The following is a 17,546-nucleotide window of genomic DNA, read 5'->3' as shown; positions in this document are numbered from 1 at the left end:
TGACTTATAAAACTGGTCTCTACTTAGACACAGAGGGAAACCAAAGCCCTCTTCTATTAGCATTCGATTACTACCAATTAACTTCCAATTAATAATTTTTTCCTTTTAATATTGAAAGATTATACAGAGTAACATAAAGATAAAAGACATTAATCCAGTGCTTGGATAGATATGACTGAAGTATTAACTGTAAATGATATTCCAAATGGTACCTCTACTGTAAAGAAACATCCTCAAAAACACTCTAACTCCAGATAGGATAATAAATCTTACTTTGATGTTGTCCAGAACCCTTTTAAACTCCAAAGGTTCATCTTTTCCTTCCATAGCTGCAGGATCTAAGCCATCACCGCCATAAATGAACTGGATAATATCACCGGTAGAGCTTCGGACTGTCAAATCATACTGGGAGCAAAGATCTTCAAGGGATTTTACAAGCCTTCTCTAAAGGAAAAGGAGGAGAAAGCTCAGCTGCTTTGAGAAGACTAGTCACATGTGCAGAGGATGAAGTTTGCAACTCAAAGTTTCAAGGTTACAAACAACTTAATCACATAAAATTCCTTTAGTAGAAACCCTTTAAAGAGTCCCCTTGCCCCAAGACAAGACTGTGAGTGCCTCACTAGCCTGTGCAGTGGGATTTAGAATATGCTCCAGCCTCCAGCACTTTACAGAATACACACAATTTAAACCCCACCACCCACAAAGGACTCTGCAAACACTGTTTTCCTAGGCTGTTCTGCCTTCTCTCTCTTTCTCCCTAAGGTATACATTAATGCAATAGCTTTTTGTTTCTAAACAGACCTTAAGCCAGGACTCCTACAGACTTCGATATGAATTACAGAGGATCAGGTACAGGCCCTCTTCTGGGACAGAAAGAGAGAAGAGAAAACAGGGACAGCATTGTGTCTGAACCAGCAGGCGGCAATCACTTCTCAAAGCTGCTTAGGGGGAGGATCGTCCACCAGCAGAACACTCCAGCCGGCGCTGCAATGGTGGCTCAGTGAATTAAAAAGAAAGACATCTTCCTCCAGGCAACTTCAAAACAAAAATCTCTTATGCCAGAACCAATTTGTTCTAGGTTAACACACTGCTCTGGGAAAGTCATACTTTCTACTTCAGAAAGGTAAAGATGAAAAATAAAGTCAAAACACATTATGGCAAGAGTGGTAAAGGCATTTCACAGTCTGTTGGGTTTTTGACAAAAGCAGCACACTCAACACTGAAGGGCAATTTCTCACCAAAAGATGATTAGAAGTATCAGATGCAGGAAAGACTACGAAAATCAGTGTCTACTACCTTGACTCCCCCGTCACCCTAGTCACCCTTGTTTGCTCTGGCCCGCTCAGTCACATCTCTGGGCTGTCTGTCCTGGTTTCCCAGCTTGCAAAGCTCTCTCTTCCACAGTCAGGAGAGACAGGACACAAAGACACACCAAGTTCATGGGCCAGCAACTTGGAGTGTTGACTTTATCTGGTATTGTAATTAGTTAAAAACATTAAACTTTTCCCCATAAAACCCAGACATAGTTAAATGATGAAGTAAAGAGTAGAAATGACAATTAGAGACTGAAAAGACAGCGTCCTCTGCTTGTGGTCTTATGGAAGAATACAGGAGGACGTATTTTTCACTCCTCTGTCATTAGGGGTACTTCTGTGGCAAAGTTTGAGAAGCACAAGCGCAGAGAACCCTTTAGGTTAGCCCTGGTGCCCAGAGCTTATTATCTTAGAGCTACACACTCACTGGGGAAGCAGCTTTCCCTTTAAATGTCCAAGCCCTCCAGCAGGCACTAGAATAGGTCACTGGAAATAATTAGAATGATATTCATAATGAATTACATGCCCATGTTCTCCCCTAGGCGAGCTTTGGTACATGTGGCTCTGGTCTGGTCTTGATCATTCAAGGTATACGGCATGACTTGGAACATACTACCTTTTTTTTTTTTTATTGTTCATTAATGGTTCAGGGCATTTACCTTTTTAAATTTTTTCTTTTAAATACCAAGATCAGATAAATCATAGCTCATGTGCAAAATGTGTAAACACGCAACAGTCAAAACGCAGAGCCCCGTCCTGCTCTGTTGCTAATGGCCTACATTTCTTCAAGTTACCTGCATGTATCCTGTTTCAGCTGTCTTTACAGCTGTGTCCACCAGACCTTCCCGGCCGGCCATTGTGTGGAAGAAAAACTCAGTTGGTGTCAAACCGGAATAAAAGCTATTAGCCACAAAGCCTTTGGCAGCCGGGAGCTAGAGAGGTAGAAAAAAAGAAAAGTCAAACAAAAAAAGTTCAAACCCCACAATTCTGAGATCCATTCAAATCAGAATTGGCCACACCTTTAGACTATAAATAACTGGCCAATATACTCTCATTAAATGGTAGGTTTTATATGCCCCTTTCTAAAACAGAAATAATTTAGACAAACCATCCTTACCAGACACAGAAGGGTGAGGCCCACGTCAGGGCTGGCGCTGGTGCCAGTGCAGGCAGTTAGCTCAGGAAAGGGAACCCTAAGCATGCACTGCTCTCCCAAAGCAGGTGAGCCATCATGGACCTCAGGGGTGCTGACAGAGGCAGCTTGGCCATTCCCTGGGAAATGACTCCCTCCCAGACATCCTTCCTGTGGGCCAGACCTGGCCACCTCCAAAACACTACCATGCATTGCCAGTGTGTATGGGGTTTCATTTGGGGGCATTAAAAATGATCTAAAAGTAGATTGTGGTGATGTTTGCACAACTCTGTGAATATACTAATAGTCACTGAACTGTATACTTTAAATGGGTGAATATTATATGAAATACATATCAATAAAATAGCAAATAAAAAAAATATATATATAAAACTCCATATGAAGTGGCCAGTGGTCTCTGATCTGGATAGGTCTGTGATCCTTAGGAGATATCTAGATAAAGAGGCCTTCGAAGTTCTACCTGATCCACTACTGCTCACCTTTGAGTGTTTTTCAAAGTGAGGCAAGGACCTGTTTTCAAAGCCATCTGGCACTCGGGAGCCGCTGATGGCCTGCTGTCCCACACAGGCAATCATCTGTGATATGTTAATGAAGGAACCTGGAGACATGGGTAGGAAATGGAACATTCATTTACCAAAATCACATTCACTGAAGTGTAAGCAGACTAGAAGGGCGAAACAGGAATACGACAGAGCAAAGGTCCTTATTCTCAACAAGTTTATAGTCCAAGGAGAGTAAGAGACTGCCCCTGTCTTTTACTTTTCACAGTCCAGGGATATAATCAAGACGAGATGGAGCTGTCAGGAACACAGGAATGGCAAAGCGAGGGTGAGGAGCTTGGGAGCAAGTTTTGGTTGGAGGAAAGGCTAGGGAAATGCCAGGTGAATCTTCTAGGAGACTCTAGAGGCATCAAAGTTACAGACTGGATTTTCTTATATTAAATAAATTTACAGAAATAAGAAAAGCACAGAGGTATTGAATTTGAATGCGGTATCATGAAACCTAATGCTTTAAAGGCCTGGGCCATCCATGACATTAAAGACTTTTGCCACATCACTAAATACAACAACAACAAAAAACTCCTAGTTTGCTTCTTGTTTTAAAAAGACCAAGTTTGCTCAAAGCACTCTCAAACTCAGAAAGCCACACACATTACCAACAAGTTCTTCCAAAGGAGTTAAACTTCCTAAAATGCAAGTAAGTCTCTATGATTTAAAAAGATATGCCCTTAAAGAAATGAAATGCCTGCTTGAAGTTATAACTATGACATTTCCTGTAACGGAACCAGCCCACGCGGAGGACACAGCAACAACAGGCACGGGACGGGGCAGGCGCACCTTTAGAGCCACACAGGGCCATGGTGAGGGGGCTGTTGCTCTTGTCGAGCTCGCGGAGGCAGGCGCTGCCGGCGTGATCGCGGATCACAGAGAGCTCCTTCAGGATCAGCGCCTAGCGGGAGAAAAGGAGAGATTTACAGTGGCTTGTCCTCTGGCTTTGTGGATTACAAATGTTCAACTTGACATTTAAAGGAATTTGAAAATATTGAAGCAGGATATCAGACTTCCAATCAAGAAAGGTTTCAGAGCCTTAGAGAAGCAAAATGCCCTAGCTATATAAATATGTGCAACTTTCACAAGGTTCTAAAATCAGTATAGAGGCCGGGTGTGGTGGCTCACGCCTGTAATCCTAGCACTCTGGGAGGCCGGTGAGTGGATCGTTCAAGGTCAGGAGTTTGAAACCAGCCTGAGCAAGAGTGAGACCCCATCTCTACTATAAAAAGAAAAATATTAATTGGCCAACTAAAAATATATATAGAAAAAATTAGCCGGGCATGGTGACACATGCCTGTAGTCCCAGCTACTCGGGAGGCTGAGGCAGAAGGATCCCTTGAGCCCAGGAGTTTGAGGTTGCTGTGAGCTAGGCTGACACCACAGCACTCTAGGATGGGCAACAGAGTGAGACTGTCTCAAAAAAATAAAATAAAATAAAATAAAATCAGCATGGGAGGGAAAAATTGACTAGTAATAAAAACTTGAAAAAGCCTTTAAATGGACCATAAAGTAGACAGTATGGCTTTGTGCATAGTAGCCTACACAACAAAGTATCTGTTGTATAACTAGGTGTATACACATAGGCATTCATGCGTGAATGTATAAAGATAATATGCATCAACTAAAAGAGAATTGCTTGCCCTGTCTATAAATTTTGTCTACTTTTTCTTGTCAAACACACATCTAAATTCCCACAAGCCAAGCATGTGATGAGGAGACTCTATAGAAATATTTTGGACCATGAGCTCATTCACACACCATCACTCCTCAATGCATAACTTGGGACACTGAGTCAGTTAGGAGTCATGGCTCCATTAAAAATTGGTGTTGCCAAGGCCTCACGTAATTTTCTAGGTAGGTATCAGTGAGAAACATCTCTCTCTCTCTCAAACTCAGTGAGATTAAGGAGCTAATGGTGAAAATCTCACACAATTCTAGTTTCTCTCTGCTTCAAAAAATTTCATCAGAAAACTTCTCAGTGCTTAAAGAGCCTTTCTTCCACACTCAGGTAAGTGAGAGCTTGGAGCTATGGACTGTAGGGGAGGCAGAAGAAAGCCTGTTGTACCCAGACTGCTGACCTGGTTGCTGGAGGAAGAATTTCGGGATCTTAGAGGCTGGTGGTGATGCTGCCTCTGACCCATGCTGGTCTACCTTTCAGCTACACTAGCTTCACATGTGAGGGGCAGCAGACTGGGTATGTGATAATTAGACATGAATTTTCCCTCTTCTGTACCAAATCTTTTATAAAAACCATCCATTCAATCCCTTGAGCCCAACAGTTGGAGGCTGCTGTGAGCTGTGATGGTGCCAGTGTACTCCAGTCTGGACAACAGAGTGAGACCTTGTCTCTTAAAACAAAACAAGAAAAACTGACAACCAATCCCCACACCCAGAAAAAAAACCCACCCATTCAAAGAACCGTGGTGCCCGTGTCCACCTGAAGGACGCTGAAAGTAGAAAGGGCAGAAGCGCTCAAGAGCAGCTGCAGAAGGCCCAAGTGTGCCGTCGGAACAAGAGCAGCCCCGTGTGGCTGAGTGAACAGATGGCTGTGTTCTTGCCACCTGGAATGTGAAAGCTGGGAAGGACGCGGGGATCTATCAGAGGCCTCAGGAGAGATGAGAGCACGGCCAGCCAGACCAGGGCCCAGATGGGACAGACACCACTGCCTTGACTTGCCCACTTTTGCCACCTTCTCTTCGTGGCTCACAGCACAACCCCCGTGGACACCGTTTCAGCCACTGTACGCACAAAGTGGGCACCCGGAGCCAAAGGGCCAGACTCACTTCCAGGGTCTCTTCGGCAGTGCAGCCGGGCTGCTGCTGCAGCTTGCCTGTGTTCAGGGCTTCGATGTACTCATCACATTTCTTGTAGCCAGCGTTCAGCAATTCATACTTGGCCTTCAGCAGTCCTTGGCCAGGTGTGACGTCACCGATCCCAATTGAGAACCCGCGGTTAGCTGTGGAAGAGTTGGCAGGCAGAGCAGGAAGAGACAGCCATAAATGAGACTTAGTAAACCTATTTAGTACGGTTTATACCTGCTTGATATAGTTTGTACTATATACGAACTACTTACGTATAAAGTATAAAAACGTTTGTATCGTCACAGAATTTGTCACAATTTAGTTAAGTAATAGCTTCCTGTCTCAGTCCCTAGGGAGTTATACAAAATGACTAAGACTCACCAACTCCTCTCAGAGACCTTACCACCCAGTGGGGAACACAGGATGTTTCTAACTGGCTACATTATAAAGCAAGCTGACGTTAAGTTCCAGAGTGGCCTGAGAAGTAAGCCACAGAAAGTGAGCCATCTGACTTCCGGCTCTAAGAGAGCATAGTACGGAATTGTCTGCCTGCCTTCTCATCTCAGAAGTCATGTTAAAACACAGAGAATAGGGAATCAGGCCGGGCGTGGTGACTCACGCCTGTAATCCTAGCACTTTGGGAGGCCGAGGCGGGGGGATTGTTCGAGGTCAGGAGTTCGAAACCAGCCTGAGCGAGACCCCGTCTCTACCAAAAATAGAAATAAATTAATTGACCAACTAAAAATATATATACAAAAAATTAGCCGGGCATGGTGGCTCATGCCTGTAGTCCCAGCTACTGGGGAGGCTGAGGCAGTAGGATCGCTGAGCCCCGGAGATTGAGGTTGCTGTGAGCCAGGCTGACGCCACGGCACTCACTCTAGCCTGGGCAACAAAGTGAGACTCTGTCTCAAAAAAATAAATAAATAAGCCGGGCGCGGTGGCTCACGCCTGTAATCCTAGCTCTTGGGAGGCTGAGGCGGGCGGATTGCTCAAGGTCAGGAGTTCAAAACCAGCCTGAGCAAGAGCGAGACCCCGTCTCTACTATAAATAGAAAGAAATTAATTGGCCAACTGATATATATATATAAAAAAATTAGCCGGGCATGGTGGCACATGCCTGTAGTCCCAGCTACTCGGGAGGCTGAGGCAGAAGGATCACTCGAGCCCAGGAGATTGAGGTTGCCGTGAGCTAGGCTGACGCCACGGCACTCACTCTAGCCTGGACAACAAAGCGAGACTCTGTCTCAAAAATAAATAAATAAATAAATAAATAAATAAAAATAAAAAAAAACAAAACACAGAGAATAGGGAATCAATGTAAACTCCACCTTTGATGGAACGAGGTGCCATCATTATCTCCACCATAATATATAGTATGTAGGAATAAAGTGTGTGGAAGAGTGGCCACTGGCTTAGTGGGGTTGGGAAGGGGATGCCTGAAAGTGTCTATAGATGAGAGGACTAATGAGCCTGGAAAGGCTCAGTAATGAGATCACCAGGTCCTGCAGCTGCTAGAGATAATGAATGTGCTGGAAACAAGGAAACCTCATGGAAAGTCTACATAAGGAACAGGCTTCAGGCCCTTATCCCTCTGGCAGACGGCAGTTTCCCTTATGGCAACACAGAGGCTCTGGATTTGAGGATAATGGGCACAGGCAGAGGGGACAACTGAAAATAAGGGCACTGAGGGAAAGCCTGTATATTCTAGGGTTGAGAACCCTTAGCTTGATTCCTGTCCAGCTCCCTGAATCTCAGCAGCCATGTCTCTACCCCTTGAGTAGGAGATGGAGGCTGGAAAGGTGATTTCTGGAGAAATTAAGCTTCCCTAGAGAAAAGCATTCCTGATAGGGCTATCTAGTAGTCCATCAGTATAAAAGCTGGCTGACTAAGAAAAAGAGTAGACACAAATACATAAAATCAGAGATGAAAAAAGAGACATTACAGTGCAAAAATTTAAGAATCATTAGAGACTACCATGAGACTGACATGATAGTGCAGAAATTCAAGAATCATTAGAGACTACCATGAGCAACTATGTGCCAATGAATTGGAAAACCTAGAAATGGATAAATTCCTCGACACATACAACCTACCAAGATTGAACCAGGAAGAAATCTAAAAGCTGAATAAAGCAATATAAAGTAGCGAAATAAAAGCAGTAATAAAAAGAAAGAAATAAACAACAAAGAACAAAGAAAACAAACAAAGAAAAGCCCAGAACCTGAAGAATTAATACCAATCCTACTTAACCATTCAAAGATATCGAGGAGGAAGGGATACACCTACACTCATTCTACGAAGTCAGTATCACCCAGATACCAAAACCAAACAAAGACACAACAAAAAAGGAAAACTATAGGCCCATATCTATGATGAACACAGATGCAAAAATCTCCAACAAAATACTAGCGAACCAAATTCAACAACACATTAAAAAGATTATTCATCATGATCAAGTGTGACTCATTTCAGGGATGCACGGATGGTTCTACATAAGCAAATCAATCCATGTGATACATCATATCAACAGAATGAAGGACAAAAACCATTGATCATTTCAATTGATGCTGAAAAGGCATTTGATAAAATTCAACATCACTTCATGATAAAAACTCTCAAAAAACTAGGTTTAGAAGGAACTTACCTCAATATGATAAAAGCTACATATCTGGACCCATAGTGAGTATCCTGAATGGGGAAAAACTGAAAGCCTTTCCTCTAAGATCTGGAACAAGACATGGATGCTTACTCTCACCACTGTTATCCAACATAATACTGGAAGTTCTAACTAGAGCAATCAGACAAGAGAAGAAATAAAGGGCATCCAAATCGGAAAGGAAGAAGTCCAATTACTCATTTGTGGATGATACAATCTTGTATCTAGAGAATCCTAAAAACTCCAGAAAACACTATTAGAACTGACAGACAAATACAGTAAAGTTGCAAGATACAAAATCAACATATAAAAATCAATAGTATTTTCTAAATTTTAGAAAAAATAATCTAAAATTTATATGGAATCACAAAAGACCTAGAATAGCCAAAGCCATCCTGAGCAAAAAAAACAAAACAAAACTGGAGGAATCACATTACCTGACTTCATATTTTACTACGGAGCTACAGTAAGCAAAAAGGCATGATACTGGCATAAAAAGAGACACACAGACCAAACAGGATTGAGAACCCAGAAATTAATCCACAAATCTATAGTGAACTTACTTCAACACCCATATGCAGAAGAATGAAACCAGATCCTTTATCTCTCACCATATACAAAAATCAAAATGCATTAAAGACTTAACTCTAAGACCTAAACCTATGAAACTACTAAAAGAAAACATTGGGGAAACACTTCAGGACATTGGTCTAGGCAAGGACTTCTTGAGTAATACCCCTAAAGCACAGGCAACCAAAGCAAAATTAAACAAATGGGATCACATAAAGCTAAAAACCCTCTGCACAGCAAAGGAAACAATCAAAAAAGGGAAGAGTCAACCCACAGACTGGGAGAAAATACTTGCAGACCACCCAGCTGACAAGCGATTAATAACTAGAATATACAATGAGCCACAACAGTTCAATCAGAGAAATGCAAATCAAAACTATGAGATATAATCTCACCCTAGTTAAAAAGGCTCTTAACAAAAAGACAGGCAATATGAACGCTGGTGAGGATGTGGCATATACTGCTGGTGGGGATGCAAATTAGCGCAATGACTATGAAGAACAGTATGGAGGTTCCTCACAAAAGTCAAAATAAAACTATCATATAAGCTAGCAATCCCACTGCTAGGTATATATCCAAAAGAAGGGAAGTGAGTATATTGAAAAGATAGTTGCACTTCCGTGTTTATTGCAGCACTATTCACAATAGCCAAGATTTGGAATCAACTTAAGTGTCCATTAAAGGATGAATGGATAAAGAAATTGTGGTACATATATACAATGGAATATTATATAGCCATAAAACAATGAAATTCTGCCTTTTACAACATGGGTGGAACTGGAGAACATCATGTTAAGCGATACAAGCCAAGCACAAAAGATAAATTCACATGTTCTAACTCATAAGAATAATTAGGCTGGGCACGGTGGCTCATGCCTGTAATCCTAGCTCTCTGGGAGGCCCGGGCGGGTGGATTGCTCAAGGGCAGGAGTTCAAAACCAACCTTTTCTTATATATATATAAAAAAAATTAGCCGGCCATGGTGGCACATGCCTGTAGTCCCAGCTACTCAGGAGGCTGAGGCAGCAGGATTGCTTGAGCCCAGGGGTTTGAGGGCTGTGAGCTAGGCTGACGCCACGGCACTCACTCTAGCCTGGGTGACAAAGTGAGACTGTCTCAAAAAAAAAAAAAAAAAAAAAAAGAAGAACAATTGATCTCATGGAGACAGAGAGTAGAATGCTGGTTACCAGAGGCTAGGAAGGGTGGCATGTAGGTAGGGATAGAGTTGGGTTGATTAATGGGTACAAAAATATAGTTAGGTAGATAGAATGAACAATATTTGATAGTACAACAAACTGACTATAATCAATAAGTTAGGGTATACTTTACAATAACTAAAAGAGTGGAATTGGAATGTTCCTAACACAAAGAAATGATAAATGCCTGAGGTGATGGATACACCTATCACCCTAATTTGATTAATTCACATTGTATGCCTGTACCAAAACACAGATACCCTATACATATATACAACTTTATATACCCATAATAAGGAAAAAGCTGGCTCCCAGCTCAATCAAGGAACCTGAGAGGTCCATCAAACCAATCAGCTGCATTTCCAATCAGTTTCAGGTCTCATTTCTAAAATGTGAATGGATAGCCAGGGACCACTAGATATTTGAGGAATGTCTTTAACACGGAAGATAGAAGAGAACAAATGCACAGCAAAAAGAAACTAAAAGGAGAGAGAAAATCCAGGTAGCAAATAAAATAAAACTATGTATGTCATCTCAGAGCAATCAGAGAAGATGTATGTAGGGATCAAGGCAAGGAAGTCTTAAAAACAACACTATCTGCAAATAAAAATAATGAAAAATATTATTGGAAATTAAATATATAGTAGTGAAAAGCTTTAAAAAAATCAATAGAGAGGAGGGGATGGGTATATACAAACATAATGAGTGAGATGTGCAACGTTTGGGGGATGGTCATGCTTGAAGCTCTGACTCGAGGGGGGAGGGGGAGCATGGGCAATATATGTAACCTTAACATTTGTACCCTCATAATATGCTGAAATAAAATAAAAAAAAATCAATAGAAGTGTTACAAGATAAAGTGCATCTAGAATAAAAAAAATGGATACAGGGAAAAGAAGATAAAAAACTAGACAATCAATCCAGAAGCTCTAACATACAATTTCCAAAAAGAAAGAACAGGAAGGAGAGAACATTTTCAAAGAAATAACACAGGAAAATTTCAGGAAATGAGGGACACACAGTTGTAGATTTAAAGAGCTTACTGAGTGTTTAGCACAATGAATGAAAAAAGATTCACACCAAGGATATATCACTGAACTTTCACAAGAACAAAGGATTTTCAGTTTCCAGAGTCAAAAAAACAATACAAATAAAAAAAAAATGGGGAATAAGAATGGCAATACACATTAACAGCAACCCTGAAAGCTACAAGAGAATAGAGCAATATCTTCAGAATTCTGAGAGAAAATAATTTTCAACCTAGAATTGAATTTCCAGGCAAATATAAGAGTGGAAAAAAGATATTTTTGGCATGCAAACACTCCGACACATGGTACCCTCAAAGCATGAGCAAACAAAAGAACCAGAACAGAATGCATAGTAGGGAAACACTGAGTAACCTGGTATGGCCCAATCACAGAAGGCCCAGAGGGTGATGGTGCTTCCACATGTATCCTGGAAGCAGCCCATGAAGGGCTTTTTATAATATAATCCTATCCAGAAGACAGACCATAGGGAGCTACTGCAGATTTTGAGAAGAGAACTGAAAAGTAAGTTCAAATCTGTAGTCAAACCAGTCGGTACTAGGTTAGTTTCATTAATAAAAGCACACATGATTTATCCTGAAAGATGTACCTTTTTCTGTGTGTATGTGTGGTGGTGGGAGAGAATGAAACAACTGAAAAGAACAAAATGATATAAACCTCTGAAACTCTAAAAACTGCACTAATAAAATGAGAATGCTGAGATACTCACACAGGTAGACAGGAGCCAGCCTGGCAAGCCGTGACATGGCATCAGCAGCTTCATTCTGCCCCCAGTCTCGCAGCAAAATGTAGAAGATATTGTTCTTGGATCCTGATCCTAGGGTTCCTTTGTCCATGCTGCCACTCATCAGCTCGCTGTTCTGGATGGTGACGTCTGGAAGAATAATGATGATGCATTGAGACAATGACTTATTACTCTGCCTCATTCCAAAATGAATTTGAGGTGGTTAAGAAAATATGTCCCCAGGTGAAAAGTTAAAGCAGAACAAACAGAACTTCTTTTTAAAGATTTTTTGTTTTGAGGGGAAAAAAGGAAAATTTAGAAGCTTTTGAAAATATGAAAGGCACAGTTAATTAACTTGCAGTCCTAAATCTGAGATGTACTAGTTGACATTTTCGCTTTCCTCATATGTGAACTGTGGACGACAGTGCCAAGCACTTGCCATCTTTATGTTATGGAATATTTGGAACATCAGATGGAAACATGTACAGCAAAGCACTTTGTAGACTGTAAAGCAATTTGTTATTGGTCTAAAATATTGAAAACAAACAGTAGCACCATCACGAATAGTCTACACAACAAAACACAATTCAGACCTAGAAAAAGACAAAACACAGACAAAATCTAAAACAAGAAGCCAAAATATCTTAAAGAGCAGACAGTATACTGTCAAAAGAACAAACCTGAGAAAAATCAGTGCCCTTCAAATATTTACTCTTCATTAGTTGACAGGAGACACCCTGACCTTTAAAGAAATGCTACACTTCAGTTCTTCAGTACAAAGTCCTGGAAATCCACTTCCAGTCACAAGGCATTCCTAGCAATTCCATTATAAATCAGTGTTACTCAAAGGAACTGGACGAGGAACTGCTTGATAGTGGTCTAGGGTGAGCCCGGCAGCTCTCGCCAGAAAGGAAATCGGTGGATGCCGCGGGAGCAACACTGGTCTGCGGACCACACTTGGGGTTGTCCTGGTCCAGATGACGCAGACGACTTGCATTTAAATCCTCTCCCTGTTACACCTGATCACCTTATCAAAAATCTCATTTTTTTTTTCAATAATCATTTTATTAGTACAGAAGAATCCCCACTAGTATTTACATAGTGCAAAAAAGCTGTTATTACCCCCCAAATATGATATAACAATTATCCTTCATACAGCAAAAGGACAAGATGAAAATCCCTTCATGTTATAACTCATACTAATTTTGCTAGTTTTTTATTAGAGCATTACAATCAAGACATTAAACTATAAATCCATGTGGTATATTTAGAAATTAAATTATAAAATAATACAAATACTTTTAAGGTGTGATGTGCCAACAGTTTAAATTTTTATCAATTAGGATTCAGATTTCAGATTAGGCAAACAGTTTGGTTGATTCTGTGATGTGTGTAAAGGTTGGAAGGGACAAGGGAGGAGGAAGGTGTCTGTAAATAAATTATTTCACAGAAAATTTTTTAAATCAAATAAAGATAATTAAGTTTTTAAATGGATTAATGTTCTAACCTGTTGGCACAACGTACAGAAAGTACTTACATGACAAGGGTGTTTTTTTTTAAAGCACGATGAAGATGAGGAGGAGGAGGAAGATTATACTCATGAACCCATATCTGTAGAAGTGCAGCTCAATAGTAGAATTGAGTCTTGGGTCTCAGAGACCCAGAGAACTATGGAAACCCTTCAGCTTGGAAAAACCCTCAATGGTTCCGAGGAAGACAATGCAGAGCAGAGTGGAGAAGAGGAAGCAGAGGCGCCCGAGGTGCGGGAGCCGGGGGTGAACAGCGAGGCCTGGACCGCTGACCCGCAGGCCAGTCCCGAGCAGCAGAAGCCCAGCAGCTGCAGCTCGGTGGACAAGGAGCACTCTGATTCTAATTTTACACTCCAAAATATATAACTCAGGAAACATCCACTGTCCATCTCCAACTGTGTAAGGGTTGCAGCCATTACCTTTGATGCTTCATCTCAACATTTTGCACTGTCCAGTATTTAATATATGTATTTAATTCCTGACAGAAATATTTTTGTAGCTTTTACGTGTTTTGTTATGATCTATATAGCTTAACTTTTAATTAGCTTCTAAGTGTCTTTCTAAGAACTGTTGAAAATCTAGATCTGTTTCAACTTATTTTATAATGGAAAATAATGATTAAAAAAAAAAAGGACCAAGTTTTAAAGAAAATAAATTGTAAATGCCTACTTAAAATCATTTTGAAAGCTAAAGATCAAGGTTCTATGGGGATAGAAACAGTTACCAATGTTTGCTTCAAGACTGTACCTCCTTCACTCTAATTTGACCAAAAATCTCATTGACCAGCAGAAACAGTTAAAAAAAAAAGGAAGAAGAAGAAAAGACAATGAACACACACCATGGGAAACAAAATAATAAATTATATGCCTTAAATAATAAGCTCCTTGACCAGGTGCAGTGGCTCACGCCTGTAATCCTAGCTCTCTGGGAGGCCAAGAAGGGAGGATTGCTAAAGGTCAGGAGTTTGAGACCAGCCTGAGCAAGAGTGAGACTCTGTCTCTACTAAAAATGGAAAGAAATCAATTGGACAACTAAAAATATATAGAAAAAATGAGCCAGGCATGGTGGTGCATGCCTGTAGTCCCAGCTACTCGGGAAGCTGAGGTAGAAGGATTGCCTGAGCCCAGGAGTTTGAGGTTGCTGTGAGCTAGGCTGACGCCACGGGACTCTAGCCAGGGCAACAGAGTCAGATTCTGTCTCAAAAAAAAAAAAAAAAAGATCCTTGTTGATGGCAAAAAAAAGACAAAATAAGAGACAAATTGCATTAACTCGCAAAAACTAGTAACTTAAGACAAAACAGGTTTAGAGAAGAACATTCTAACCACTGGATCATGTGTCTATATGACCCCTACCCTTTTAAAGAAATGGGGAATTACACCTGAGAGAAGAAACACCAGCTATACACTTCTGAGGAATGCACTTCCTCCCTAAAGCCTCAGAGAAACATCGATTTGCTCACCAAGTGATGGTCCCACCCACTCACTTTCCTGCCACACCCCCTCCACACCCCAGTTTCTCGACTCACAGGAATCGTTGACACAGAGATCTTCCCCTTTGCCGCAGTACTGCTTGCCCTTGGTTCGGAGGTTGGCTCTCACTGGATTGTCATCGCTAGGTCTGAGGATGACACTGAAGATCTGCTTTCCGGTCCACAGGGTGACAGGCTGAGGGAGAAGAGGAAGTCGGAGGATCAGGGGCTGAGCCTGGTCCCAACCACCCTTCACACAGACAAGGCCAGATGGTCCAGCAACGGGGCTGAAACCCAGCGCCAACACGGTCACAGGCCCTCACCCCTTTATCCACACATACGCCAACACACCCCTGCCAGACACACACAGCCCCTGCACGCACCTTCAGTATTGTAGGGGGTGGGAGGCGAACTTTAATTTTCTCATCCTTGCCAACCAGTATTGAAGCAATGATTTGGCAAGCCTTGGCTCGGTCAAAGAAAGTGTCCTTGAGAGTGAGGAGGTAGGCACCTGAGAATGTTAAGAACCAACAGAAAACAAAGAAAAGGAATGAAATTGTAAGAAAACCATAGAGTTTCGATTTTAAAATAAACTTGAACAATTACCAACAGGGTGAATTAAAATGTCCAGCTGCTTATTGGCTCTCCTCCAACTAGGACCTCAGCCTCACAGGAAAGCAACTTTGTTTTATTCACGGCTTATCCCCAGGTGTAGGGATAGATTCTATGCCAGATACTAGGCCTAGAAAATGCCAAGATCATGGGAGGAGCCCCCCAAATACTTGTAAAATCAATGACAAGTCAATCAATAAAAAATACCTCAAGTAGGCTCAAGACTAAACTTAGTAAACAAAGAATTAAACCCAGGCAATTAAATAACTTTTCAAGGCTGGGAGCATTGGCACACACCTATAATCCCAGCACTTTGGGAGGCCCAGGTGGAAGAATCACTTCAGGCCAAGAGTTTAAGGCTAGTTTGCGCAACATAGTGAGACCCAGTCTCTATAAAAATTAATAAACAAAAATGAGCTGGGTGTGGTGGCATGTGCCGGTTAGTCCCAGCTACTTGGGAGGCTAAGACAGGAGGATTGCTTGAGCCTAGGAGTTGGAGGCTGTAGTAAGCTATGATTGCACTACTGTACTCTAGCCTGTCTCTAAAAGAAAAAAATAATAAAATAAAATAGCTTTCAAGTCGTCACAAAAATCACTATGAATGAGAATCATTGTGTTCCACAGTCAGAAGTCTCCTTTCAAGTGAATTTCATAAACTCACCTGTTAGAAAATCCTGAATAGCAGCAATCAGAGGTTCCCCATTCCTTGGGGTTACAAGATTCGCTTTAGTCTGCAGGAAAAGTAAGCACACTAAGTTAGCCATTCTTAGATGCAAGATGCAGTCCAAAGATCTGCATCACAAGGATTTGGAATTATTATGCACAAATAAAGAGTAGCAGGAGAATGAGGCTGAGAAAAGGAAACCAGGGTTTTTAACCCCAGTTTTGTCACTGACTACCAGGTCCTTCATTTATCAAAGAGAAATGAATCATACAAGCAAGATTGACCTTGGAGGTTCCTACCAACAGTAAAATGAAATACTGAGTGAAATTGTTTCAGAATTCTATAAAAAAAATTCTACACAGATAATACTTTATTATTAATCAATGCACTTCTTCAAAGAAAATTCACTTTTGTGAATGAGGAGCATTGTGCTACCTCTGAAGTCAACCAATTGCACACTTCTCCACAATGATGGCAGAACTATTAAATTTCCCTTGGTTAAGACATTAAGTTCTAAAACCAATCAATTTGACAATAGAATTTAATTAAACATTTAATGAGTGCCTACATGGGCAAAAAAGGGTGCTAGTTCATAACATATAATTAACTCATGTAAAGGAGGCTCTGAGCATCACAGAGCATTTGATCTAATCTCGATGTCTGGCTGGTTGCAATTATCTAAACATTACTTTTTGTTACAAAAATTATACATGTCCATTATAGAAAAAAAATATATATACACAACTTAAAATAAAAAAACCAATGCATGGAATACTAAAAGCCAAAATCAAAATTGGTTAGAAGCATCACATCAGAAATGGTTACAAGTGTTTTTGGAAGTTGGAACACTTCAAACTGTAAGTTCATAATAGGAAGCTAGAAGAAAAAAGAAAGCTCTCTTGACATTTGGGGACCATTAAGCTTAGGGGGAAGAGCCCTATGCAGCAGATACCACACACTACTGTGCTATGGCTGGGTCGGGAGTCAACAGCACACACAGTGTGACAGTTAAGAGTCCAACTGCAAGTGCCTCAAGAGCAGGCACGTGCCTCACCACCACCAACTCCTGCAGCACACGACGGGCTTTAAAATAAACAGGCACTCCTTAACTGTCTATAAGATGCAATGGCGGCAAGAATCATTACAAAATGATTACGTTTAGTGTGTGCTTTAAGAAGACAAAGAAGCATGTAATATACTTTAGGAAGGTTTCCATTCAGAGTGTTCAGTAAAATGTACTGGTGCTTAAAGAATCTTCAGC

General features: G+C 41.1%; 1 protein-coding gene across 2 annotated transcripts in view; it reads right to left on the bottom strand.

The window, feature by feature from the left end:
* Positions 1-17,546, bottom strand: part of POLR3A (RNA polymerase III subunit A) — a 49,115-nt gene that overhangs the window by 14,668 nt on the left and 16,901 nt on the right. For both annotated transcript variants that reach the window (XM_012762459.3, XM_012762460.2), the window contains exons 12-20: positions 16,283-16,352; positions 15,393-15,520; positions 15,067-15,205; positions 11,998-12,162; positions 5,801-5,973; positions 3,804-3,915; positions 2,946-3,064; positions 2,108-2,245; positions 274-444 (exon numbers count right to left, since the gene is read on the bottom strand). In XM_012762459.3, the coding sequence (XP_012617913.1) occupies positions 274-444; positions 2,108-2,245; positions 2,946-3,064; positions 3,804-3,915; positions 5,801-5,973; positions 11,998-12,162; positions 15,067-15,205; positions 15,393-15,520; positions 16,283-16,352 (1,215 nt within the window). The remainder of the gene's footprint in view (positions 1-273; positions 445-2,107; positions 2,246-2,945; positions 3,065-3,803; positions 3,916-5,800; positions 5,974-11,997; positions 12,163-15,066; positions 15,206-15,392; positions 15,521-16,282; positions 16,353-17,546) is intronic.

This window comes from Microcebus murinus, chromosome 14 (genome assembly GCF_040939455.1).
Source record: "Microcebus murinus isolate Inina chromosome 14, M.murinus_Inina_mat1.0, whole genome shotgun sequence".
Taxonomy (NCBI): domain Eukaryota; kingdom Metazoa; phylum Chordata; class Mammalia; order Primates; family Cheirogaleidae; genus Microcebus; species Microcebus murinus.
Note: the sequence above shows the minus strand (reverse complement) of the source record. Positions and strands in the feature narration are given on the sequence as shown.